Source organism: Monodelphis domestica, chromosome 7 (assembly GCF_027887165.1).
Source record: "Monodelphis domestica isolate mMonDom1 chromosome 7, mMonDom1.pri, whole genome shotgun sequence".
NCBI classification, from domain to species: domain Eukaryota; kingdom Metazoa; phylum Chordata; class Mammalia; order Didelphimorphia; family Didelphidae; genus Monodelphis; species Monodelphis domestica.
The window spans coordinates 189685582-189712941 of NC_077233.1; the positions used below are offsets into that span (position 1 = coordinate 189685582).

Below are 27360 nucleotides of genomic sequence, written 5' to 3' on the forward strand. Positions count from 1 at the left end.
ATAGAGCTGACTTTATGAGTTCTCAAAGGCTTTCCCAGCAAAATACAAGGTCTGGCAGGAGGGAAGGGCCTTGAATATAGGCCTGGTGATAGACCATGCATGCATATGCCTTATCAGCTATGTACTATCACTAGGTTCAGAGAGTCTTCTTGCTGGAAGGTTGGCCACCAGATCATGGATTTTCTTACCCATAGAAGTAACTTCAAACTATCTGTCAAGGAGGGCCTCTATAGCATTGAACGGGTAGTCCATATAGATGAGGTCCCATATGCTTAAAGAAGAGATTCACTTTTAGATGAGGCTTCATACTCTCTTATGAATTTATTTGCCTGCAAATGTCAGTTTAAAAAAAAAACACAAACAAAAAACAACTTGGTGACTGTGACCTAAGGCTGTAGCTTTGTGTGTGTATTGGGCTTTTAAGAGCCAAAATGTGGACTCAAAGCTATTAGAAGTAAACATAACAGAAACACTAGCTTATATGGAACCATATTTATATACACAAATCAGAGTAAATTGGCCAAGTTCTGCTATAGCTGGACAGGTTGGATTCTCTATTCTGGCACCAGTTCCAGAGGTCCATCCAGCGGCCTCTCTGAAGACCAAGGTCTGTGCCCAAGGATGACGTCACAGTCAGATAAATGAGATGAGACACACCGTGCATTCAGCCCACGTACATAGGCATCACACACAGGGCTCCGCCATAGTACTGTAGTATGTTTATTATATAGGTTTTTGGTACACACACATAATCAATTCTCTATGTATGTGACATTCTGCAGTTTGATTGGATATTATCAAATCACCAAAACAACACTCTTGTGATGTTACTATAACAAAGAATTCTGTGATCATTTACTAGGTTTCTATAACACTCTGTGATAGATATGATTAATGTGAATAAAACCATTTGTAGGTTAGTACTCTTTGACCTGCTGCTGAGAGGATCATTGTGCTTTTGGTCAGCTTTCATTATCCATCATAATTGCTTGGGAGATGAACAAAAAACCATATTCGTATCTAGGTGTGAGGACTTTAGGCCGACCAATTTTGGGATTTTCCTCAATTTACAAGTTCTGTTTTTCTTGTGTTACTTTGAAATGCCTAGTGATGTTGCTTGGCTTCTGTTCCAACAAATTCATTAGAGTGTGGTAACTGTAGGAAAAGATTCATTATAGTATTTATTGTAGGGCCTTGAAGAGTATCTTGTGCTTGAGAAAGGAGGGGTCATGGGCAGTAATCTTTGGACTTCTATTCTGTAATTGTGATCTTTTTGGGGTAATAACCTAGGGGGCTTAAAGTAGGGTATATATTTATTGATCCTATAATTATTTGCTCTCATGTTATTTCTCTTGTATTGGGGAGAGAATAATAATCATAAGTCCACTAGTGGGGAAAATTTGGGGAAAGAAGTCACAAAGGGGGATCATCAGGGGGCTCTCATTCTGGGGTCTGCTTTGCTGACCTTCCTTCCTTGGATTGTGATCTTGTCAAATGGTTGGGGTATGATGGCCTCTGGCAGCTAAGCACTTATGGAGCTGAGAAGTGGCTCCCAAAATGAAACATGTATTTGAGGGGCTTCATTTAGGGTGTCAAGGGAATTCCTGCTCATTAGACTGAAGTTTGGAGGTGTTGAGAGCCCTTCTTACTTTTTGGTAAGGGAGTGGTTGATAGGTAAGGAAAGCATTATGTTTTGAAGGTTTTTTTTTTAATTTAGTAGCTCATAAATCATATACATTTTTTAAAAAGATGGATCTCCACGAGATCTTTTTTGAAAATTTTATTTTTATTTTTATACAAACCACACTCATGTATTGGCCTTTGTTGCAAAAGCACACTCATATAAAATCAAAACCCCAAAATAAAACCATAACTACTACAGTGATGTGAAAGATAGTATACTTTGATCCACATCTATCCAACTCCAACAGTTCTTTCTCTGTAAGTGGATAGAAAGTCCTAAGTCTTTCAGTATTGTTCCAGATCATTGCATTGCTCGGAGGAGCCAAATTTTCACAGTTGATCATTATACAATATTGCTGTTACTGTGTACAATGTTCTCCTAGTTCTTATTTCACTCTGCATCAGTTCAGGTAGATCATTCCAGTTTTTTCTGAAATCATCTTGCTTATCATTTCTTAGAGCACAAAAGTATTCCATCACCAACAGGTACCACAATTTGTTTAGTCAATTCCCTGATTGATAGATATCCCCTTAATTTCTAATTTTTTGCCACCACAAAAATAGCTGCTATAAATATTTTTGTATAGCCAGTTTTTATTATCATTTTGGGGTACAGACCAGTAGTGGTATTACTGGATCAAAGGGTATTCACAGTTTTATAACCCTTTGGTCATAGTTCTAAATTTCTCTCCAAAATGGTTTGATCAATTCAGAATTTCATTAACAATGCATTAGTGTCCCAATTTAGCCACATCCCCTCCAACATTTATTACTTTCTTTTTCTGTCATACTGGCCAATCCGATAGTGGTGGGGTGGTACCTCTGGGTTATTTTAATTTGCATTTCTCTAATTAAGAGTGTCTTAGAACATTTTTTCATAATTCATATGCTATTTTAAAGAACAACAACAAAATCACCTATAATTGCTATCTGTTTAGGCAAGTGTTTCCCTGAAACGCCTTAGGATATTTCTTTCCCATGAAGAACTGGAGCCAGAGAGCATAGTGAGAAAGCCTATTAAAGATGGTGAGTATTTGTTTTCCCTGACTGTGTCAGGAAGCCTTGTCCTTCACTCCTTCCTCCTCCCCTCCACACCCTTTCTTTTTCTTGGCTTCCTCTGTAATTTAGTTCTACCCTGAAGTTTATTTAGCACCGAGGGGAAGAGGAGGGGCAGAATGGGATGGAGAGTGTTGTTGCTAGTCCCTTGTTGAATTTTCATCCTCTCTTTCATCCCACAGTGATGCCTGTGGTGTGAACATTCCAATAAGACTGGGTTACCCACTTTGTCTTCCTGTAGGGGAGGCAGCTCAGGGCAAATATATCTTCAGGTTTCAGTCCTCTCTGCCTGTTGGTAATTCTATGTCAGTCTAGAGTCAAATCCTATAAATCATAGGAAGGATGCTGTCTCCTCTCATGTCAAGTCTATGAAACTGTGTGATTGAAACTTGAGGATGGGGACAGAGAGCTCAGGGTCTCTCTTGAGTAATTTATTTGTTGTTCAGCCATTTCAGTTTTGTCCAACTCTTAATGAGCCCATCTGGGGTTTTCTTGCCAAAGATACCAGAATGGTTTGCCATCTCCTTCTCCAGGTCATTTTTACAGATGAAGAACTGAGGCAAATAGGCTTCAATGATTTGCCCAAGGTCATACAGCTATTAAGTGTCTGAGATCAGATTTGAACTCAGGAAGATGAGACTTCCTGACTCCAGGTCAGGCACTCTATCTACCCTTCATCTAGCTGCATGAGTGATTTATAGATGTCTTTAATCTATTTTTCTCATGGACTCTGTTGGCAGTCTGGTGAAACTATGGACCTCTTTTCAAAATAATGTTTTTAAATGCCTAAAATAAAATACACAAGATAAATTATTATTGAAATAAAGATGTAAAATATTGAAATAAAGAAGTAATTCTCATTATTATCTACAACTATCATAGCAGTATCCTACCATCTACAACAGTCATAGCAACAATCCACCAGACCATTACAGGGGAAGACTGTCTTAAATTTCTTAAATGTCTCCTTATTTCCAAAAAGTTTTGTAGCAGACATTTAGGTTAAATTATAAATTCTTCAGTTAGTTTTCATTTATCAAGTGAGATATATATATCTTGCATAGAAAATAAAATTTTCATTTAATAGCTACCTGAGTGCCTAAGATATGCATAACACTTTACTAATTCTGTAAGAAATAATGAGTAGAAAGATCATTCCTGACCTCAAACTTTCAGTGATCTAGGTCACAGGATCATAGATATAAAGCTGGGAGGGATCTCAGAAGCCATCAAGTCCAATCTCCTCACTTTACAGATGAGGAAACTAAGGCCCAGAGAGGTTAGTAATTAGTAATGGCAGGACTAGAACCCAGGTCCCTGGACTCCAAATTCATCATTCTATGTGACTAAATTCTGAAATTAGGTTCAAAGGCTATCGTGGCCATAGGAGGTAAAGGACAAATCTGTACAAATCCATCAATGCTGGATTAATTAAGAACGGGTGAACTGGTATTGGACCTCAGAGCCTGAGGATAGTCTGGGCCAGAAGCATAGTGGTAGGAATACCTGATGGGAGGAGGGGTTGTGGGAATTGACTTTGTAGAATGGATAATTCATATACAGTAATAGTAGAAAACAGATGTGGAAATTTGACTGGGACCAGAAAGCCTTGAATGCCAGGTTAAGGAGTTCATATTCATAGGCAAAGGAAAAAATCTTTGAAGGTTTTGAATAGGAAAATATCATGATGAAATCATTACTTTATGAAGATTAGTCTGGTAGCAGGGCTTAGGATAGGCTACATTAGAGGCCGTGCCGTCAGATAATACTATATAAAGACTTGTATGGTGGTAATGGGTGGGGGATGGGGAGAGATGACTTGTGAGAGAGACAATCCAATGGAAGAAGTGCACTGGATTTGGACTTAGAGCATCTTGTCATTTCCTTCACCAGCTCATTTTACAGTTGGGGAAACTGAGGACAAGGTTAAATGCCTTCCACTAGCCCGACTTTAACTCAGGTCTTCCTGACTCCAGGCCTAGTGCTCTTTCCACTAGCTACCCACATGGTTGCTATAGTATAACTATAGTTATAGTTATACTAATATATAAAATAATATGATATGGATGTGATAGAATTAATTGTTCTTTTGCTTCTGCTTATTTCATTCTGTACCAGTTCAAATAAGACTTCCCATGTGTCTTTGAAACACTTTCCCCTAATTCCTTTTTTTCTTCTTTTAAGCCCTTACCTTCCATCCAGAATCAATGCTGGGCATTGGTTCCAAGGCAGAGGAACAGAAAAGGTTACAAAGTGGGGGTTAAGTGACTTGCTCAGGGTTACCTAGCTAGGAATTGTTTAAACTCCAGATTGCCCATCTCCAGGCCTGGCTGTCTATCCATTGAACTACCTAGTTGCTCTCCGTTTCCTTTATTTTTTAGAGCAAATAGTATTTTATTATATCTTGTCTCAATATATGATTTCTCATGGTTAAAGTGAGATGACTTCTATAGCCGCTTCCTCCTCCAGATACTGTCTTACTCTGAGTAAGTGCAATATAAATATGAGCAGCTGTTATTGTTGTTATCATCTGATTAGGGCTAGGGATTGTGTTCTCAGCTTATCTCTGCATATCTAGCAGATCTCTTTTAATCTAGACTGTCCCTTGTCTCTTGCTCAGTGAGTAAATTCCTTTATTATCAACTTATTCTCTCTGTGTAGCTTTCTGCCTCTAGAATACTCCAGAACCCTAGCATAATGCTTCTTTTCCAGCTGCTTTGTAGCTTTATGCTTCTAGAATATCCTATAACCATGCCATGTTTCTTTTCCAGCTGCTTTGTAGCTTTATGCAGCTAGAACACTCTAGAATCCTTTTCCAGCACTCAGACTTAGTGTGGTCTTCTCTGCCAAACTGTCTTCCTTCATACTGATTTCAGTTCTTTGGGTTCCAGCAACCTCTATTTGCTAGTGAAGACAGGAAACCAAGTCCCACCTTGACCAATCTTTTGCTTCTTCTGTGCCCTGCTCCCACATCTGGTCCTTGCTGATTTGTTACTGTTCCTTTCAGGTGGTGGTGACAGCATCATAGTGAAAAATGCCACATTCACCTGGTCGAGAAGTGACCCTCCGACTCTGAATGGGTAAGGCTGGGTGAGCATTTTGAATTAGCCTGCTGACTGCTGCTGAGCTCAGCTTGCTATCTCACAGTTGCCTGTCCTGGGTCACTGCAAGTACCTCTTGCTACCGAGTGGGTGGTGGCAGGGTTCGGTCTCTTGTCCTTTCCCTTCTCTCTCACCCTCAACTAGCAAGACTGACATCAGTGAATTGGAAAGCATATAATGTGCCTGCTCTTAGAAGACATCTAGGCTACTCAGATTGCCTGCAAAGTAGAATGGGCACTTTGAAGAATGTCCCCACTGTCCTGCCAAGTACTGAGGACTGCTTTCTCCCTGCAGCGCCTCCTCCCCACCTGGCCTCCTATTCTTCTTCCTTTCAGTTGCTTATCTTTATGAGGCAGCACAGCGTTAAGGGAAGTGACCTCCGTTCCCTTGGCAGCCTGGCTGTGGGTAGCTTGTCAAGGGCATCATGTTTCTTTCAAAGTCTCTGAATTTCTTAACTTGCCTCCTTGTATCCTTGATGTTCAACATTAAAGCTTGATTTTCTGAAAATGAAAAGCCTAGAGGGGTCAGAGGGTCTTTCTTCATTGTTTTTATCTCCTAAAAGAAGAAGCATTTAAATTTGACAGAGAGTGGCTTAAGTCTTTCTGAACAATTCACAGAGGAGGAGACCTTTTTCAGTCACCCTTTCTGTTGTCATTTGACATCTGACATCAGTTCCAAGGCAGAAGTGTGGCAAGGGCTAGGCAATTGGGGCCAAATGACTTGCCTAGGGCCATACAGCTAGGAAGTGTCTGTGGCATATTTGATTCTAGATCTTCCCACTATCAGGCCTGATTCTCTCTTCACTGAATCACCTAGCTGTTCTGATATCTAACTCTCTTTACCATCAGGAAATTCTTTGATGTCTAACCCTCATCCTTTTGTCTGTATTAGAGAGAGAGGAAAGGAGTATCTTTTAAGATAGAAGGATTGGGTGCATCTAGGTAGCTCAGTGGATTGAGAGCCAGGCCCAGAGACAGTAGATCCTGGGTTCAAATGTGACCCCAGACATTTCCTAGCTGTGTGACCCTGGGCAAGTCACTTGACCCCCATTGCCTAGCCCTTACTGCTCTTCTGCTTTAGAACCAATAAAAATTATTGATTCTAAGATGGAAGGTGAGGGTTTAAAAAGAAAAAGATAGAGCTCCTAGTCATTCCTCCCTGTTTATCCACCTTTCTCTTCTCTAGTTCCTTTTGGTTAGGAGGAATTAATTCAATGTAATATAATTAAACCAGCCTATGTCTGCCTTCTTTTGCAAAAAATGCTGATTTTTCTTCTGGTTTCCTTTTAGCATCACTTTCACTGTGCCACAAGGTGCCTTGGTTGCTGTGTTGGGCCAAGTGGGCTGTGGGAAATCGTCCCTGCTGTCTGCACTCTTGGCTGAGATGGACAAAATAGAGGGGCATGTGTCTATCAAGGTACATTTGGATATTCTTAGGATCTAGAAGAGAGGGGAGGAGGGGGGAACACCTTCATGGAAGGAAACTGGGAGAAGATGCCTTCTGACTCTTTGTCAGGAATATGAAAGGCAGTTGAAGAGGGATGATGGTGATGATAATAGTAATAATACTAAAGTAATAACAGCAACAATAATACAAATAACAGCTAGCATTTATATATTGCTGTAATGTTGCAAAGTAGCTTACAAATATATTATTTGATCCTTACCACTAAATAAAATAAATATATAGCTAACATTTATATAGCACTTACTATGTGTCAGGCCAGGTGCTAATAAGTGCTTTATAATGATTATTTCATTTGATCTTCACAACAATCCTGACGGATAGTTGCTATTATTATACCCATTTTACAGATGCAGAAACCAAGGCAAAGGTGAATTGACTTGCTCAGGGCCACATGGCTAATGCGTGATTTGAACTTGGATCTTTCTGACTCAGAGTCTAGCACCAATGCCAAAAGGCAGCTAGGTGGCATAGTGAATAGGCATCTGGCCTGGAGTCAGGAAGATCTGAATTCAAATATGGCCTCAGATGATAACTAGCCCTGTGACTCTGGACAAGTCACTTTACCTTTGTCTGCTTCAATGGTTCTCATCTATAAAGTGGGGATAGCAATACCTACCTCCTAGAGTTGTTTTGAGGATCAAATGGATGAATATAATAGTGCTTAGCACAGGGCCTGACACATAGTACACATTATATAAATGTTAGCTATTAATTCATTTTATTTAGTTGGAATGCTTGCAGATAGACCAGCCAGAATCATAACATTTTAAAAGAAAAGGTGATTTTCACAAGCACTTATATCTTGTCTTTGATGGGCGAAGCCCTGTGCAAATAACAAGGATGTACTTTTTATTGAGCTGTAGAATTTGAGCTCCTTGAGGGCAGGAACTCTTTCATTTGTCTTTGTATCCCCACAAAGCCTTGTATATCCAATACCTCAAACTGCTTGTTACAAAACACTTCCAAAAAGAGATCCTGGAGAGGTTGCTAGAATGAAGATGTGAGACTCATTTATGTTGTGGCATAGTTGAAATTTGGATTTTAATGTTGTAATTTAAATTAATATTGGAGATTTGTATTAAATTTATAATTATTTATTTTTAAAAGAGAGAAAGAAAGGTATTTCCAGGCCTTTCTAACTGCCATAGACTCCTGGCCATGCTGCTTTTACAGGTCTCCAATTTCCAACTTGCCTGAGCACATGGTTGGACCAGATAAATTAAGGCTAGATAGAGAGAGCTTGGGTTCAGGAACCTACCTGAGCAAAAAAAAAAAAAAAGACTTGGAATACCTCTTGCCCAGCTCTTATATGGCTAATGATGTTACACCTACTTGGATTTTTGATTGGGCAGTCTGAGTCATGTGTTCTTATGCCCAGGCACGTGACCCTGCCAGGTCAGTGACTGAGTCAGAGACTTCTGCCAGTTGGCTATGTAGTCTCCCCCTCACATGACTCGATGTTCTTTCTTAATGCGTTTATGCCAGCTAATGGGTTCTGGTTTTGTGTTAATTTCACATATCGTGTTTAGTCATTTCAGTCAGGTCTGACTCTTCATGACCCCTGTTAGGGTTTTCTTGGCAAAGGTACTAGAGTAGTCTTCCATTTCCTTTTACGGATGAGGAAAATGAGAGTTAAGTGACGTGTCTAGTTTCATAGAGCTGCTAAGTGTCTGGGGCTGGATTTGAACTTAGGCTCTCCTGACTAGGCCTGGCACTCTACCCACTCACTGTACCACCTAGCTGCCTCGAAGTTTGTATTACCTAGGTTTGAATCTGAGTTCTATTTCCTGCTCATGCAAGTCGTTTCCCTACTCTGGGCTTTGGTTTCCTCATCTATAAAATGAAAGGGTTGGACAAGATGATCTCTAAGGTCCCACCTGCTTTTGGTTTGTAATTTAGAGTAACCTTTTATGTCCTTTGAAAGTGTGCTCCTTTAATGAGTTAAGCTTTTCCCTCTCTTGTTTTATTTTCCTAATGACTTTCTCAGAAAACCCTAGATGGGTTTTCATACTTCACTGAATCCATGGCCTCATTAAAGTAGGCGTTCCTTCTTCATTCCGTACCATTCTGAAATATAACAGGACCAGAGTTTTCATCCTCGTTCTCTTATTAACTGACAGACTTTGGACAAGTTGCTTGGGCTCTTTGGGCCTCATTTTCAGTCTCTTTTGAAATAAGGGTCAGACTAGCTGACCTTTACTACCCCTTCCAGCTATCTGTTTCTTGATCTTGGAGTCCAAGAATATATGGTCCAGAATCTCCATAGAGGATCAGACCTTTCATAATGACATGTGAAGGAAACTTCAGGTCAGCCCAGAGAGAATGCTCACAAATATAAAATGATAGGAGCCAGGTCTGTATGAATTAGGCTTTCTTGTATTTTTTTAAACCCTTACCTTCTGTCTTGGAATCAATCCTGGGTATTGGTTCCAAGGCAAAAAGGTGGTAAGGGCTAGGCAATGGGGGTTAAGTGACTTGCCCAGGGTCACACAGCTAGAAGGTATCTGAGGCCAGATTTGAACCTAGGACCTCCTGTCTCCAGGCCCAGGTCTCAAAAGAAATACAGAGGCAGCTAGGTGATACAGTGCCTGGATTCCAGAGTACCTGGGTTCATATCTGTCCTCACACTTCCTAGCTGTGTGACTCTGGACAAGTCACTTAACTTCATTTGCCTAACCCTTGCCCTGCTATCTTAGTGTTCCTACTGAGTCAGAATATAAGGGTTTAAGGAAAAAAAAAAGAAATGCGGTCTTATTTCTGCCACATCAGAAACATACTATGAACTAAGACAACTGGACAAAAGGTAAAATGGGGAAAATGCAAGCTCACTGTTTATCTACTTTGCATAATGAATCATTAACATGAAAGCCATTTACATCCAAGAATTAATTCCCAGAATTCCAGATTTGTCCTGCTTTGGTCTTTAAAAAGTGGCTAATGTTTAGACTGGGTTTTTCCCCTTGTACCTCCCCTGGCATTTTATAGAAGATGATATTATTCCTGCTGTTGTGTTTGGTAAGATTTGTGTTTATTATCCCTGAATTATCCTAAGTTCTGAAGGAATAAAGGCTGCTTTAATGAAGTTTTAAAACTCTGTTGTAGCCTTAATGGAGATTTCACCACTGAACTGGTCACATTAGAGGAAGCCATCTGGAAGGCAATGCTATAGGCCCTAGGGAGGTAACACTGGGCAAAGAGTCAAGAAGTTGAGGTCAAGTCCAGCCTTAGTAAATAGCTGTGGGCCTCTGAAGAAATCACTTCATGGGGGAAGAATAGTTAGACTGAAGTTTGTCTGAAAAATTCTAGGGATTTAGGTGGTGGATTGCAAGCTCAGCATGTGCCAGCAATGAGATGGCAGCCAAGGAAGCCAGTCTGATCTTGGGTTATTCTGAGGAGAGGCACAATTTCCAGGCATAAAGAGATGTCATGGCGCTGGCCCAGCTATCAGTGGAAGCTTGTGTTCAGTTCTAGAAGGGACAATGGATCAGCTTGACAGCATCCACAGGCAGGCAGCTGAGATGGTCAATGGCCTCTAGGAATCTGTGCCCTATAAGGAAGGAAAAACGAACAGAGGGAACGCTCAATCTTTGTGTTCAAATATTTGAAGAACTCACTTGTGGAAAGAGGATTGTTCTCTTTGACCCTAAAGGATAGAAGTAGGAATAGAAGTTATAAAGGGACAAATTTAAGCTCTATGTTAGGAAACACTTGCAGGCCAGGCATGGCAGCAGTATGTATTAAGTGCTTATTATATGCTAAGTGCTTACAGGCATAATATGCAAAAATAGAGGGGCAGCTAGGTGACACAGAGGATTGAGGGCCAGCCAGACTCAGAGATAGGAGGACCTGGGTTCAAATTTGACCTCAGATACTTCCTAGCTGTGTGACCTTGGGCAGCCACTTAACTGCCATTGCCTAGTCCTTGTAGTTTTTCTGTCTTAGAACTGATACTGAGACAGAAATCAGAAGCAGTACCAGAAGAAGTGGACTAGCCCGAGACCCTCCCCAAACATAGAGGCCCTAGGATGAACTCATCAGTGGGAGAAGGAAGTGCTGGTATGGTGGAGGGCTGTTCCAGAGTGAAGAGGCCCATGGCACTGACATGGTGGTGGGCTTCCTTTGATTATCTTCAAGGAGAGACTGCCTGACAATTTGTCGGGTCTTTGATAATGAAAATTATTTCTCAAATATGTTTTCAACTAGATGGCTGCTGACATCTCTTTGGCTCTAAAGAAATTTATTTGATTTCTCTGTGTGTGTGTGTGTTTCCTTATCTATAAAATACATCTAACTGTTCCACTTACCTCATAGGGAATGCCAAAAGCAGTGGTGTCAAACTCTGTAGAAACAGATCTCTGAGGGTTGCATGGTAACTTAGAAAATCACCTGTTGGGGAGCAGCTGGATGGCTGCTGGGTGGATTGAGGGCCAAGCCCAGAGATGGGAGGTCCTGGGTTCAGATCTGACCTCAGATACTTCCTAGCTGTGTGACTGTGGGCAAGCCACTTAATCTACATTGTCTAGCCCTTACCACTCTTCTGTCTTGGAACCAATGTACTACAATATTAATTCTAAGACGGAAGGTAAGGGTTAAAAAAAATACATGTTAACATTATTAACAAAACAAAATGTTAATATGTGGTTTTGTTAATAATGTTAATGTGATTTTTTAACACAGTAGTCTAGAAAACTATAGATTAACATGAATTCATTAATGTATTTTTATTTATTTTGTTCAGTATTCTCCAAATGCGTTTTGATTTGGTTTAGGCCACACTGGGAGTGTTGGGCCTGCTGGCCTGTGTTTAACATCTCAAACTTATTAAGTATTCATTAAGATAATAGATGTGTTAAAAGAGCTTCGTAGAGGATACAAGACTATACAGATGTGGGCTGGAGATGGGGTGTGCTTTGTCTCCTGTCTATTCCCTTTCTCATTCTTTCCCTTTTGCCTTTTATAGGGTTCTGTGGCTTACGTTCCCCAGCAGGCTTGGATCCAGAACGCTTCTCTTCGGGAGAATGTTCTCTTTGGCAGACAGCCCCAGGAGCGATTCTACAAGACTGTGATCGAATCCTGTGCATTACTCCCAGACTTGGAGATCTTGCCCAGTGGAGACCGGACCGAGATTGGAGAGAAGGTGAGTAGGGCATTGATTATTCCTATGGAAGGGGGAATTCTGGCCTGGACATCCAGGTATAACTGCTGTGAGAAACATCAAAGGTAGTAAGCTGGGCTTGGAGTTTCACCTGTGTTACTTACTGGCAGAGTGGCCTTGGGCAAGTGATTTAGCCCTCTGACTGCCAGTTCCCTCCTCCCTATGTAATACAGGGCTGATAACAATTCTGCAACTACCAGCCACAGAGATGCAACATTTCTAGGACAGGGAACCAAGGCCAAGGACAGTGTGATCTTGGATGAAGTCACAAACTTGCTGGGCCCGAGTTTCTTCATCTGTAAAATGAGGGGGTGGACTAGTTGGCCTTTGACGGACGTCCCTTCCCACTCTAAGGCAAGTGACCAAGTCTAAGTTAAGTAATACTAAGCCACTTAGTCTTTCAGTGCCCCAGTCAACTCTCTAAGACCTCACCTTGCAGAATGTGTGCAGGCCTGCCTTGGTAGATGGAGTTTCCTCATGGGGAGTTCTTTATGCAGGTCAGGTCCAAAAAAAATAATATTTGTACTCCCATCTTTGTAAGTTTGATGCTGATTATGATAAATAAAGAAGAAGAAGAATGATGATGATGATAGCATTTAGATAGGTTGTTTGTTTGTTTTTTTAAGCTTAGAAAGCACTTTACTTATATTATCTTCTTTAGGGCTTTTATTATCCCCATTTTTTAGATGAAGAAGCTGAGACTGAGGAAGATTAAACAACTTTCATTCAATAAAATAAACTTAAAATAATAAAAAAAAATTTAAGCACTGTGCTTAATTGCTAGGGATACAGAAAAGTCCAAGACAGTCCATGCCCACAAGGAGCTGACAATCTAAGGAAGGAGGGGGGGTGGGGATAATATGCAAGCAAGTCTGTACAAAGCATCCAGTTTATCTACAGGATAAACAGGAAATAATGAAAAGAGGGAAGGCACTGGAACTAAAAGGTAGTGTCTGAGGGGCTGGATTTGAACTCATTCCTTCTATATTCAAAGTCCTCTGCTTTGTCCACTTTGTTACCTGATTGTTATGTGGATTTAATGAAATGCCATGTGTAAAGTCGCTTTATAACATGCTATGGAGATGTTAGGAATTGTTTTTAAAGGGGTGGGAGTAGCCTTGAGTATTGTCTTGGGGATAGCCCTTACCTGTCACATTCTGAGAATATAGTGTCATTCGAGTAATGTGAACAGCTTGCTTAATGGGTTTGAAAACCAGTCAAATTCCTTATATGAGGTCAGTGGCTCTCTGGCTGACCTATGCCTGAAACCCTCAGTTACTGAAATGGAACTCAAGACCAAAGAATCCCAGCACAGTTGACTCGACACTTTCCACAGAAGGTTTAAAATTCCAGATTGGCCCTCATGCTTGGGGATTGCAAACTTTCTTTAATTTAATATTAACTAAAATGAAGCTTAAATTTTAAAGTAAGTCTGCTGGTACTTCCTTCCTTCTCACTCTTCCCCCAACACCCCAAACAACAATAACAATAAAAACATCATAAAGAAACTGGACCTTATATCCAGAAAATCTGAGTTCAAATCCAAGCCCAGCCCATAATTAACCATGTGATCCTGGGTGAGCCACTTAACCTTGGTTTTTTCAGCTGTTAAATGGAGCTAATTGCACCCACCTTCCAGAGTTGTGAGGATAAATGAAATAATATTTGTTAAGTGCTTTGCAAACCTTGAAATACTATAAAATGCTAGTTATGATTATTAGTAGTAGTCTTTTGGTGACCTATTCTAAGGCTAAATAATGATTTTTAGATTATTGGAAGTTTTGGGTCATCTTTGCCATTGTCCTTTGTCAGGGCAAATGAATGGTCATTCAGACCTTCTCTTCCATTTGGAGGCAGAAGAAGGCACAACTGAATTTCTTGTGTCTCAACATATTTCTCTTTGTGGGGATAACAAGAGGAACTTTTTTTTTTTAACCCAGAATTGCACATAATGGAAACGCTCATTTTATTTAGTGTTTGTTAAGTTCTTGATAAGAAAAAGGATTGCATGTGAAACTCTGAATCTCCATTATGAGCACTTGCTTTTCTTTTAAAGTAGATAATAAATTCAACATGTAATTTTGGGGAGGGAGTAACAGTGTAGCTCTGTAGTTTGAGACCCAGGCCTAGAGATAGGTCCCAGGTTAAAATTGGGCTTTAGATACTTCCTAGCTGTGTGACCCTGGGCAAGTCACTTAACCACTGTTGCCTAGCCCTTAGCACTCTTTTGCCTTAGAATCATTGATTCTCAGATGGAAGATAAGGGTTTTTTAAAAAATGTAATATTTGAAGCTGTGGTTCCTTCTGACTTTCTTTCTGTTTTCTTTAAATTTACTCTGTTTCTTCAGAATCTCATAGTGATCTTGGCTTTTTTTAAAAATTCATTTTCTTAGGGTGTCAATTTGTCTGGCGGTCAAAAGCAGCGAGTGAGCCTGGCACGGGCAGTTTACTGTGATTCAGATGTGTACCTCTTTGATGATCCCCTTTCTGCAGTGGATGCCCATGTGGGGAAACACATATTTGAAAAAGTGATTGGTCCTCAGGGGATACTAAAAAACAAGGTATTAAAGGTCTGGGATCATGCAATAAAGGAGGAAGTTGTGAATAGAATGACTATTGCTTTAGACAGGCCATAGAACCTATGCATTGTGGTACAAAGGGGTCGGGGGAGGGGGTAAGTGTTGGTGGGAGAGGGAGATCCCCATCATTTTTTGTTTTTTTGGACCTTTAGGATTCCTTTCCATTTCTTTTTGAGTGTTTTTCAAATTATTTTAGTGCAAGTTGTTCCCTTGTAAGTCTCCTTGAGATAGTCTTGTCACTCCTCCCATTCCTTATTTCAGCATTAGTGAAGGTTTGTCAAGTTTGCATGTGCAAACTGCAACTTCAAGCTTCCCGTGAGCCCCCCTCATTACCTGAGAGAGTGGAGGGAGGAAGTGCTCACTTTGGGTGGCTGGACAGAGGGGCGGGGCATGTGAAAAATGTCCTTGGATGCTGGGAAGAGGGGGAACTGAGCAGCTCCCCAGTGCCAGCTCGGCACACATGCCAAAACTGCCTTATCACCACCATAATGAATTCATTCATTGTGGCTGGCCAAAGGAATACTTTCTCTTCTCATTTAAGCATTGAAGGTTGTGAGTCCTCAGAGACAAGCTCTCATGCCAAAGACCTTAATAGATCATATAGATTGACTTGCTCTGCAGGGACAAGGCCTTGGAGTTGGCATTTGGAAGCTGGAAATCAACAGTGGCTTCCTGGAAGACTGAAAAATGGTTTCCTTCCTGCTTAAGTTATATTTCATTGTACTTCCTGCCAGACGCTGACCCCATTGGCCATTTTCTTATTTGGTCTGTTATGTCATAGGGCACTTTTGGTCAACCATTTTCTTGGAGAGAGTTGTGTGCATCTGATGGAATCTAATCCAGCTTTGTGTTTGTGTTTTTAGACCCGCATATTGGTAACTCACAGCATCAGTTACCTGTCCCAGGTGGATGTGATCATTGTGATGAGTGATGGTAAAATCTCTGAGATGGGCTCACACCAGGAATTGCTGGACCGAGATGGAGCATTTGCAGAGTTCCTCCGAACTTATGCAAACGCTGAACAGAACATGGAAGATGAAGGTAAGGGCAGGGAAAAAAAGAGATGCTACCTTGAGCTATCAGTTCTCCCTCTAGTCCCAAGGACTACAGCCCTAAAACTCTCCCATTTGCTTGTTTGGCCTCCTCAGTGTGAGAGATGTCAGGGTCTAGTTTAGGTTCTGACTTTTATTTACAAATGAGATTTAACTTTTTCAGTGTTCAATACAGAAATGTCCTCACCATGTTCATGGCCATTCCTTTCTTCCACATTAGTACAGTCAAAGGACTAAATGGCCTTCCCTTAATACATGTGCTATGCTAGCTAACAGTTGAAAATCAATCTCTTCCTCTTTCCTAGGTGCCCCAGTCTAGAACCTACAGCTCAGGAGAATCAGCAGAGTTAAAAGACAGAAATGGAGAAACTTTCTGTATTCTTGAAGAGTACAAAGTCGAGGAAGCAGCTCTAGATTATTCTGGAAATGTTTCCTGTTGTCTTTTTGTATCTGATTTTAGGGGGAGGATGACAGAAAGCATTATTGTTCCCCTCTTCATTGTCCATGCCTTGTGTGTGACTTCCAAGAAGCTCAGCCCATATCTTCCTTTTCCTTCCACATCAGGCAAGATTAAAGTTTAGGGAGTAGTTTTTCTCCATGTCTTTTCCTGTTGCCCTGTGCTAGTATTCACTTATCATAGTACCCATAATTTTAGTAGCAAAATTGATATTGGATTTTTTTTCTAATATTTTTTTCCTCAGTTAAATGAAAAAACAACTTTTAAACTTGGTTATTGTGTTTTAAAGTTTGAGTCAAATTCTTACCCTCCCTTTGTCCCTTTCCTTCTCCCTCCATAAGAAGACAAGCCCTCTGAGAGAGATTTTATGGAGTAATGGTACAATATATTTTTCCATATTTGACATTTTGTGAAGGAGAACTCAAATTAACAAAAGAAAAATTAAGAAATAAAGGAAAACATGTTTTAGTCTGCATTCAGACTCCATCAATTCTTTCTCTGGAGTCATACAGCATTTTTCATAATGAGTCCTTGAGTCTTAGTTCACTGTATGCTAGGAACAGCTAAGACATTCATGAATGTTCATTATGTAATATTGCTGTTACTGTGTACAATGTTCTTCTGGTTTTGCTCACTTCACTTTGTATTAGTTCATGTGGGTCTTTAAAGGTTTTTCTGTAATCAGCTGTATTGGATCTTTTAAATCACATGTCAATTCCAGTACCTATGTTCACTCTAAGAGAGTGAGTAGCTCTCTGAGTCACCTTTGCACCTTAGATTTTTCCAGGGCCCATGCTATTAGGCTCTGTCTTTCTAATCTCAAAGGATGGTTGTTATGGTTATTGCTATTTAGTCATTTCTTAGTCATGTTCAATTCTTTGTTACCTCATTTAGGGTTTTCTTGGCAAAGATATGGGGTGGTTTGCCATTTCCTTCTCTAACTCATTTTAAGATAAGAAAACTGAGGTAAACAGAGTTAAATGACTTGCCCAGGGTCACACAGCTAGTGTCGGATTCTGGATATGAACTTGGGTCCTCCTGACTCCAGCCCTTGTGTTCTCTCCACTGTGCTTTCTAGTTTTCCAGCAGAGTATAGTATCAAAGCCTATTTGTTTTGGTTGCTTCATAAGTAGACTTTTGTTAAGAGAGTACATAGACACATTCTTCCTCCCTTAGCAAATAGCCACTGATACCTTTGAGCTCTCAGCAAATCATCTTGTAAATGCCTAGCCCTCTGAGAGGCCTCTTGTAAATTGTCCTCAACAGTTGAGTCTAGTTGAGACTTTTTCCCTTTACCTGTAGGATCAAGTAAAGTTTTCAAAACTTCCCTATTTTAAATTTTTTTTTAATCATGGAGCATTTATTTCTCTCCCACCTTCCTCTCTCTCTCTCCTATGAAAAAAAGAGAAAACAGGCACTATTAGCTAATTGCCTAGCCAACCAAAACAAATCTGACCATCCCCAAATATTACATCTCATTCTAGAATTTGAATGCATCACCTCTCTGTTAGGAGGTGGATAGCTTTCTTCATCATTGGTCCTCTGGTATCAAGACTGGTCATTGCATTGATCAGAATTCTTAAGTCCTTCAGAATTGTTTGTCTTTGCAGTGTTATAGTAATTATCTAAATTGGTTTCCTGGTGTTGCTCACTTCCTTCTCTATCAGATTTCTCTAAAACCACCTGTCACTATTTTGTATGATCCCCAAGTATTCCATTACATGTATATACCACTGGACTCTGCAATTTGTACAGATTATATAATATCTGTCTTTTTTTAATCCTTTGTGTGTTGCTCTGCGCTAACATAATCTGTATAGATTTAGTACAATTTTTATAGGGAAAGAGTCTTGGAATCCAAGCACATGCTTTGATTTATTTCCTCCAGAGGCACCTGAGCTTTGGCAGTCATTTGTGTAGAATGTGAGGCCTTTTTTTCTTTTTCACATCATTATGTAAATTGGATAATTGAAATGTCATTGGTCACCCTAGTACTTAACTATGCATCTCCCCAATTGAGAAGCCAGAGAGGCCTTTCTCTTTCCTTCTTAGAGAGAATGTAGACTCTCCTTTCCTTCCTTCCTTCCTTCCTTCCTTCCTTCCTTCCTTCCTTCCTTCCTTCCTTCCTTCCTTCCTTCCTTCCTTCCTTCCTTCCTTCCTTCCTTCCTTCCTTCCTTCCTTCCTTCCTTCCTTCCTTCCCTCCTTCCTTCCTTCCTTCCTTCCTTCCTTCCTTCCCTCCTTCCCTCCTTCCCTCCTTCCCTCCTTCCCTCCTTCCCTCCTTCCCTCCTTCCCTCTCTCCTTCCTTCCTTCCTGACTTTTTCTTTCTCTTTGTTTCTTTTCTTCCTTCTTAAATTTTTTTTTCTCAATTACATATAAACAAATATTTTTCTTTTTTTAAGGTGGGGGCAGTTAGGTAGCTCAGTGGATAGAGAACCAAACCTAGAGATAGGAGGTCAAATCTAGACTAAGTTTTCCTAAATGCGCCTGGAGAAGTCAGTTAATCCCAATTATCATCCTTTATTGTTCTGCACTGGAACAGATACTTAGTATCGATTCTAAGACATGGTAAGAGTTAAAAAACAAAAAGCAAACCCCCCCCCCCCCAATTTTGATTGCCAAGAAGGAAGCTTTTCTCTCATTGAATAGGCAAGCCTTCTTCCAAGTGTCCCTATTTCTATTGAGGGTTTTATCATCCTTCTCCCAGTTATGCAGGCTCATAATCCCATATTCTTCAGATTCCTCTCCTACCCTAAATCTACTCCATTGCCAAGTATTATCATTTCTACCGTCAGAACATTATTCTCACTTCTCCCCAGCCCTCATTCCCATTTGCTTTCGTGATTTCAACAACTTCCTACTTTGGTCCCCCTCTTGTTGATTCTGTCTCCCTTTCCCACAATTATAGTCTCAGCATTCCCCTCCTAATAAGCTCATTGGCTCCTTCCTGCTTCTAGAGTAAAATATAAACCTGACAGGTTTTCATTTAATCTTTAAATCATCCAGTACTTACTAAATGCCTACTGTGAATCTGGCATAGTACTAGTTAGCTGGAGATACAAGTACCAAGAATGAAATAATTCCTACTTGATCCCTCACATTTTAATGGAATAGATGAGTATATATACTCATCTATATATTGCATATATTTTTTATTGCATATACATATGCAATATAAAAATGCAGGGCATGGGAGCAGCTGGGTGACTCAGTGGATTGAGAGCTAGGCCCTCCTAGAGTCTTCTAGAGATGGGAGGTCCTGGGTTCAAATCTGGCCTCAGATACTTCCTAGCTTTGTGACCCTGGGCAAGTCACTTAATCCCTATTGCCTAGCCCTTACTGGTCTTTTGGCTTGAAACTGAATCTTAGTATTGATTCAAAGACATAATGTAAGGATTTCTTTTTAATTGACTTTTTAACTTAACTTTCTGTAATTCTTGGTTTTCCTGATTATAGGCAAGAAGGCTGTGGCAGAGGAGGAAGGTTGGTGTTGCTTGGCTTAGCCCCCTGCTCTAGTGCTTGTAGGTACAAGGCAGTAGACTAATTTCTATTGTGGGTTGCATGACTGTGAAAAGAATAACAGTTAGGTTCTGCTCCTCCTGTCCTCACCTTAAAATAATAATATTAAAGCTAAGTGCCTTCCTTATTTTGATGACAAAAATATAGTGATCTTTTTGCTTAACATAGGCATTCTCTACTCATACCTTTGTTTCAAGGGCCATCATCTAGCCCAGTGATGACAAACCTTTTAGAGACCAAGTGCCCAAACTGCAACTTTCACTCTGCCTCTAAGCTGTCCTTTTACCTCAGACAAGAGAAGGAGGAAGCACTCTCATTGGCTACTGGTCAGAAGAGTGGGTCATGTGAGAAATGCCTTAGGCATGGTGGAGAGGGGGAGGGGAAAAGCCCCCTCCAGCATGTGTGCCATAGGTTCACCAACACAGATCTAGGCCAATAGGGCCCAGGATCCTATCCAATCATGACCACCATATACTTCAAACATCAGTTTACTCTTGGGAGAGGTGGGGGGCACTATGGTAGAATAGGGGAAAATTGGAGAGGAAAGTAGTCGGAAGTGAAGTTTTTAAATAGCTAGAGCAGATAGGGGTTTAATCATAAAGCCTTCTTCAAATATAGATGATGTGCTGTGGACTGACTTTGAGCTTCTGGGTTTGGAATTATGATAGGATGGGGTCCAGCAGCTCTCTGAACATTTTGAGGACATTCCTTCTGAAAAATAGAAGCAGCAGCCAAAGGATGTTTCTGCATTCAGAGATAGTCTGGTTGTGAGACTCTTTCTGCAGTTCCCTGGGTGGCCCAGTTCTCATTATTAAGTACTCATTATCTTGTCTTTTAAAACTTGATATGCCTTGTAAGAAGGGAACTGATTTCAGCCATGAGGAAGGTCACTTTTTAAAAATAAGAATTTTATTATTTTATTTTCATATTTTTTCATACATTTTCAATATATGAAATTCAAATTCATGCATTTTACCATGTATTCCTCTTATATCTTCCCAGAAATTCAACCCTTATTATAAATAATTTTTTGTAAGAAAACAGAAATAAAATAAATAATATATATAGAAATTATATATTTATATAAATAGAAAAAAATAAAATAGAAAATAGAAATAAAAGAAAGATTTTTTCAAAATCTTAAAAACAATACACTTTTAAAAATACAATATATGCAGTGTTCTATTCCCATGGACTTCCCCATCTTTGCATAGTACTGGGGAGGTGTGCCTTCTCATATCTCTTCCTTGTAGCCAGGTTTGTTCTCTATAATTTCACAATGTTCATTTTTTTTTCCTGGTTATTGTTATTTATGTGGTAGTATTTGATAATTTGAAAAGAAAGGCCTCCAGCAGATTAGTTTTCCTCTAGCCATTGTAATAGACAAAATATGTGATGTTAGTAGATTCCATGGAATATAAGCAACCTGGAGGCAGCGACCATCTTTCTCATTGTAGTACTTGTATCTCCAGGGCCTCTTATAATGCATGGCACATAGTAGGTGCTTAATAAATGTTTGTTGATTGATTGATTGGGGTAGGGAGAGAAGAGAGTAAAGCGGAAGTATCTTACCTGAGGGGGATATCCTTTGTTCTGTCTATCCCATTGAATCCCCAAAATATCATGTCAATTTTCTTTCTTCTTTAGATCAGGTATCCCAAAGACTGTCCTAATGACCATCAGAGGACCACCTTGCCTGTTCTGGTGCCAAGAGCCTTTTGCTTTTAGCAAAGCATCCTCAAATAACAATACTCACTTTCAGAAATGGACTGAGATCTTGATGTAGCTTTTGTAGCACAGCTTTAGGGAAAACTCTACATGACCATCCCAAGGCAACATGCCTTATACATTTTACAGCAAGATTCACCTTGATAGTGTCCATTAGTCAACCTTCCACCTCCAGACATGAACTTATCTGATCTATCTCTTTCTTACTTGAACAGGATGGTTTCCAGTGGTTAGAGTGAGGGTGTTTTTTTGTTTCCTGTATTGGCAGTACTCTGAATAAAAGTGTTTCTTACTACAAGCAGATCCTTTATATGAGATCTGATTTGCCAGAAGGATAAACCAAATTGGGTACCGTGGGGATTATTCCACCATCCAACAGTGACAATTAATAATAATGTGCTTTTGCATAACGCCATAAGGTTTATAGAATGCCTTCCTCACAACAACTTTGTGATGCTGGTCGTTTAAATATTACTTGTGTGAATTTCTTGTATGTTCAGCTAAGTCACTTCATATCTCTGAGCCTCACTTTACTTATCTGTAAAATTAGGTCATTAGATAAAGTCCCTTTGGTTTTTCCCATCTCTAAATCTTATAAACTTTTTTTTTTTAAAACAAAGCTATGATTTAATTGACTTAAGGGTGACACTTGGTGAGAAAAGGATTCCTTTCTAGTACGCATCTGGCATCTGCTCTGCTGGTTATAGTCCTAGAGGGGTTCCTGGGACACTGAGAAGTTAAAAGACTGGTTCGGGTTCATACCTTTGGTATGCATCAGAAGTGGCAATGGAAGCTAGGTCTTTCTGACTCCAAGACTAAGCTCTTCAATCTAATTTACGCTCATTTTTTTCAGAAACACATCCTCGGAGTACAACTCTGCCCTCTTATGTTTTTTAAGGGCTTTTCTGAATCAGAGGAGTTACATCCTAGGGCCTGCACAACTCCCAGTGGAGGCCACAAACTAGAATAAAATGTGATTTGGAAATATCCAAAAAGATAAATAAAACTACATTTCAATGTGGATAATGTCAATTTTGTGGTTTTCTAAATCAATATGTAGCTAACAGGGACCTATTTCTGTTTGATTTGGATACTACATATAGCATATATACAGGGTACCCCAAATATGTTATTACAGGAAGTTTTAGTGAGCTTTAGCAGCTTAAATCATAACTAAGACTTTTAGTCCTACCTTAGGATACCTTTGCAGTACTCATTAGCTTTTTGAACCCATTCAATCTGCTTCTCCTTTTCATTGGGTTAACAGGTACCAATGGTCCAGTCGTGAAGGAAGTAAAGCAGATGGAGAATGGAGTTCTAATAAGTGAAACTGCAGGGAAACAGCTAAAAAGGTAGGTGCTTACACATGTGTGTCTGTGCGTGTATATGTGTCTGGGTGTATGTTTGATTTTGTGAATGATTTTCTGACTGATCTGAAATTGGAGTAGTATTCTACCTTCATGGCTTCAGCTACCAAAAAAGGTCTTAGATTGTCACAGGACAGTGAAAGGGGCTGATTTTCCTTGTAATCCTTGTTTTTTCTGCCTCTCACAATCCATCTCAGAGATTCAAGCTGATCAACCCGTGGTCTCTTGCTACCAAATTGTGTGGTTTATACACCTTGTGTTTTTGCAATAAGTCTATCCTTCTTGACACTAAGGTTCCCTACATGGTGTGGCTTCTTGGGTCATTTGGCTTGAGTTGTGAAATTTGAAATGTCAACTCTGTTCCTTCTGGCCTTGAAGAACCTTGAGAACAAGCTCAGGATGCTTACTGTTAGCTAGCTGATCAAGAACACAAGGTCACAGGTTGGAGGTTGGTATGTGATATGACCCAAGACCACTAGGAATTGCTTTATTTGAGGGAGCCCAAAAAAAATAAAAATGAGAAACTGGAAAGAACATGGTTGTTTTTTCCAGACATCTTTCTGATAACCATTGAGATGAGGAGGACTTGTGCTCTGACATACTTGGCCATATATTGAAGAATCTTTCCTTTCGAGTTTACATATCTGTTTGTCAGTCACTGGGCATTTGGTGTGTAGAAAACTGTTGAAATCCTGGTATTTAAGCTGCTTAATAAAGAACAGGCATATGATGGGATCTGCCCTGGAGGAATTAACCTTCTCGACAAGGAGATATCAGCCCTGGAAATAGGGTGCACATGGTTATAATAAGGAGAGGAGGACATTCCAAAGTGGAAGTGAGGGTAGAGATAGTGCAAGCTCAGAGTAAAAGTAGAAGAAGTAGGCTTGGAGCTGCCACCTCAGCTATCTTTGTGAAGTTTCCTGTGACTGAAAGGACGCCCATTTTCTCAGTGAGAAAATATTAACTTTTGTAGGCCTTACTCTGCAGGAAGACAGGAAGATTCAACTTGGTTTTTCAGTTTCTCAGGTTTGTTGGTAAGAGGATAGGAGGGGGATCCAGTTCACTCCAGGCATCCCCAAACCATTTGGGTACTATTTGCCCAGGGAGGAAAAAAGCTTGTTTGTTCTCTCTTTAATCATTCAGTCAGTCAACAGTTTATTAAATTTATTTCCCTACGCACTGTTGCCTCTCCATCCCCCTAGTATTTACAAAAGTTGCCCTGTTTTTGTTTTACATATGCCAATGTACATTTGTGTTTTCTCTTTTGAAGCAAAGAGTAACTTTTCTTTGTGCTTGACTGTGTTCTAGGACCTGCTAGGCCTTGGAGGTATAGACTGAAATGTAACTATTTCTGAACTTAAGGAGCTCACATTCTACATGTACACATATTTCTAGGCTCTCTGAGTGCCAGCTGTTCCTTAGACCATCATTCTCAAAGAATTTTGGAGGGTGCTTCCTAACCCCCTTCCAACTCCCCCAGAAGAAATTGAAGCGGTTATGATAGGTATGAGATCATCTGCCTTCCCAGGCTCCTTGAGAGGGAGGAAAAGGAATATCTGATTCAGAGATCAGATTATTTAAATATATACTTTAGAAGCTGTTAAAAGTATAAGGCAGTGTGCTGGGTGCTATGGGAAATACAGAAATAGGTGAGATGCAGTTCCTATCTTTAAGGAGCTTACATCCTAGTAGAGGCAATGTTTTAGTTTTGCAATTTTAGTTTTGCAATAGTGTTACAAAGTTTTGCAGTAACCATAACAGAGGACACTGTGTAGTAAGCATCATGACGAAGCTTTACTGAGGATTCAAGGGGAATAGGGAACAGCGGCAGAAGGAAGTGAGCTTACACAAGTTTGAATATCCAAACTCCCTGGCCAGGGTGTTTTTGATATAAAAAAATAAAAGTTAGAGAGCTGGAAGGAACTTGAGTGGCCACCTCATTCAACCTGGCTGTTTTTTATTTGTCCTGACACTTACTTAACTGATAATTATCTCACCACAGTTCTTTACTGGGCTTCCTTGCAGTTTTGTTGAGTCTCCTAGAGTTGGTTTAACAGATTTCCCAGCAAATAGATACATTGCCAATATCCATGCTGCTTGTGTTTTCCTAAAATCAAGTTCCAAATATAGCCCTTAATAAAGAGCTAATGTGACTCAATAGATAGAGCCAGGATTGGAGTCAGGAGGACCTGGGTTCAAACCTGGCCTCAAACACTTCCTAGTTGCTTGACCCTGGGCAAGTCACTTAACCTCAATTACCTAGCCCTTGACCTTTGGTCTTTAGAAAATGTATTTTGAAGAACCAGAGATGAATCAAATCATCCTCCAATTGACAAATGGTCAAGAGATATGAAAAGACAGTTTTCAGATGAAGAAATCAAAACTATCAATAATCATATGAAGAATCACAGATGAAACTTCAGGCATGGCAGCTTTGACTAGATGGGGTTTGTTCATTCAAGAAGTGATGATAACAATAGCTGACATTTATATAGCATTCTGTACCAGGTACTATATCAGGGTAATGTGTGGGATATTCCTCAGGCTCAAAAGCTTTGAATCTAGTTTAGGGAATCTCACTTTTCCCTTAGGGTACCAACATCAATTTGATCACTAGGCTTTGTTTCCTAGCATCCACTTGAAATGAAATTTGGACTCTGACTTTTAGATAACCAGGAAGAAGGGTTACTATTAGTGTAGTGCAGTGAGAGAAAGAACCCTGGACAAGGAGCTAAGACATCTAGATGCTTTTATAAAGCATCTACTGTATGCCAGGCTCTGTACTTGGTTGAAGTGTGGGATATTCCCTAAATGGCCAGACTCAAAACCTTAATCTGGCCCCAGTGGTATGTAAACTCTTTGAGGACACAGTTTATTATTTATTTTTGACTCTGTGCATATTAGGCTTTTAATAAATGTTTATTGGATTGGATTTTTAAAATATCCTAAAGGAGTTCTAATTGAGGGAGACATGAATTTCTTTTTCAAATAAAAAAAAATCCTTGTCTTCTGTCTTAAAATCAATAAAAGTATCAATTCCAAGGTAGAGAAAATGTAAGGGCTAGACAATTGGGGTTAAGGGCTTGCTCAGGGCTACACAGTTAGGAAATGTCTGAGGCTATATATCTCAAATTTAGACCAGGTTCCTGAGTGTCTGGAATTTTGCCTTATAGTTTCAATTATTGCCTCCCTGGCTGTAGTTAAGTCTCTTTACCCCTCAAAAGAATTATATTCCCAATCAGGATCCCGAGTTGGCCAATTGGAAATTTGGGGGTTATTATTAGTGTCTTGTATAATCTGCTGTTTATTCCTTTTTGTTAATAATTCATCTATAAGGATGTCAAAGTCCAAGTGAGAAGGACTGTAAAATTTAACTAAGCACTTAAACTGCTTTACAACTGCCATGGGTTCTTTTTCATATGCTGGAGTATTTTTCTTAAAACTGTCTATATCAGCCTGTGTAAACTTTTTGTGGCACATGAGATTCACTATACCATGCTCTGGGGATACTATGGGTACCTCCCTTAAAGGGAACTTATGAGCTGGTTTGTTTTCTAATGCTTCAGTTTCCATTTCTAGTTTAGTTGGATTATCTGATTTAGTTGTACCCTCTAATTTAGTTGCTTCATTTTCTTTAGTTTCTGCCATTGTCCCTTTAGTCTTGAGTAATTCCTCATATTGAGTTTGCATTCTATCTAGTTTAGTCTCTAGATAGTTCACTTTCAACATTAGATCACTCTTTGCTTGATACTTGCTTTTAAATGTTTAAACATAACTGCCAAAGATTTGAGCATCATGTAAAAGCACATGATAAACAATAGTAGCACAGGGACATAAGAGATTAGTTGTAGGAGGGTCAGTGAGAGTAATGACATTAAAAAGTCATAGGCAATTACATTTTGTATATAGTCTGGTACAATGGAAAATGAGAGAAGTCATATCGAATAGAGAATTTTTTGTGATTTTATGTAGCTAATTCACCAGGTTTTCTGAGAGTACAGATTCTTTGTATCAAGTTGACTGGGAGATGGATTTTGTAACTCTCTAGAGTTCATCTCACTGTTACCACAGCTCACCGTGAAATTGTTAACTCGCTGTTTCCACAGATCCCCTGCTGAGACAATGGCTCCAACTGCCTAAGTTGATAATTGGACCCTTAAAATCAGACAATTAGGTTCTTTGTCCTCTTTAGCTCGCCA

The 27360-nt window shown here is 39.8% G+C and overlaps 1 protein-coding gene across 5 annotated transcripts in view; it reads left to right on the forward strand.

Annotated features, from left to right (window-relative positions):
- ABCC1 (ATP binding cassette subfamily C member 1) overlaps positions 1–27360 on the forward strand; it is a 184071-nt gene that overhangs the window by 129953 nt on the left and 26758 nt on the right. For 4 of the 5 annotated variants that reach the window (XM_056806199.1, XM_056806200.1, XM_056806197.1 and 1 more), the window contains exons 14-21: positions 2622–2709; positions 5747–5819; positions 7130–7256; positions 12268–12444; positions 14856–15023; positions 15905–16082; positions 20004–20030; positions 23062–23146. In XM_056806199.1, coding sequence (XP_056662177.1) covers positions 2622–2709; positions 5747–5819; positions 7130–7256; positions 12268–12444; positions 14856–15023; positions 15905–16082; positions 20004–20030; positions 23062–23146 — 923 coding nt within the window. The remainder of the gene's footprint in view (positions 1–2621; positions 2710–5746; positions 5820–7129; positions 7257–12267; positions 12445–14855; positions 15024–15904; positions 16083–20003; positions 20031–23061; positions 23147–27360) is intronic. The other variant, XM_056806198.1, reaches the window with a different exon arrangement.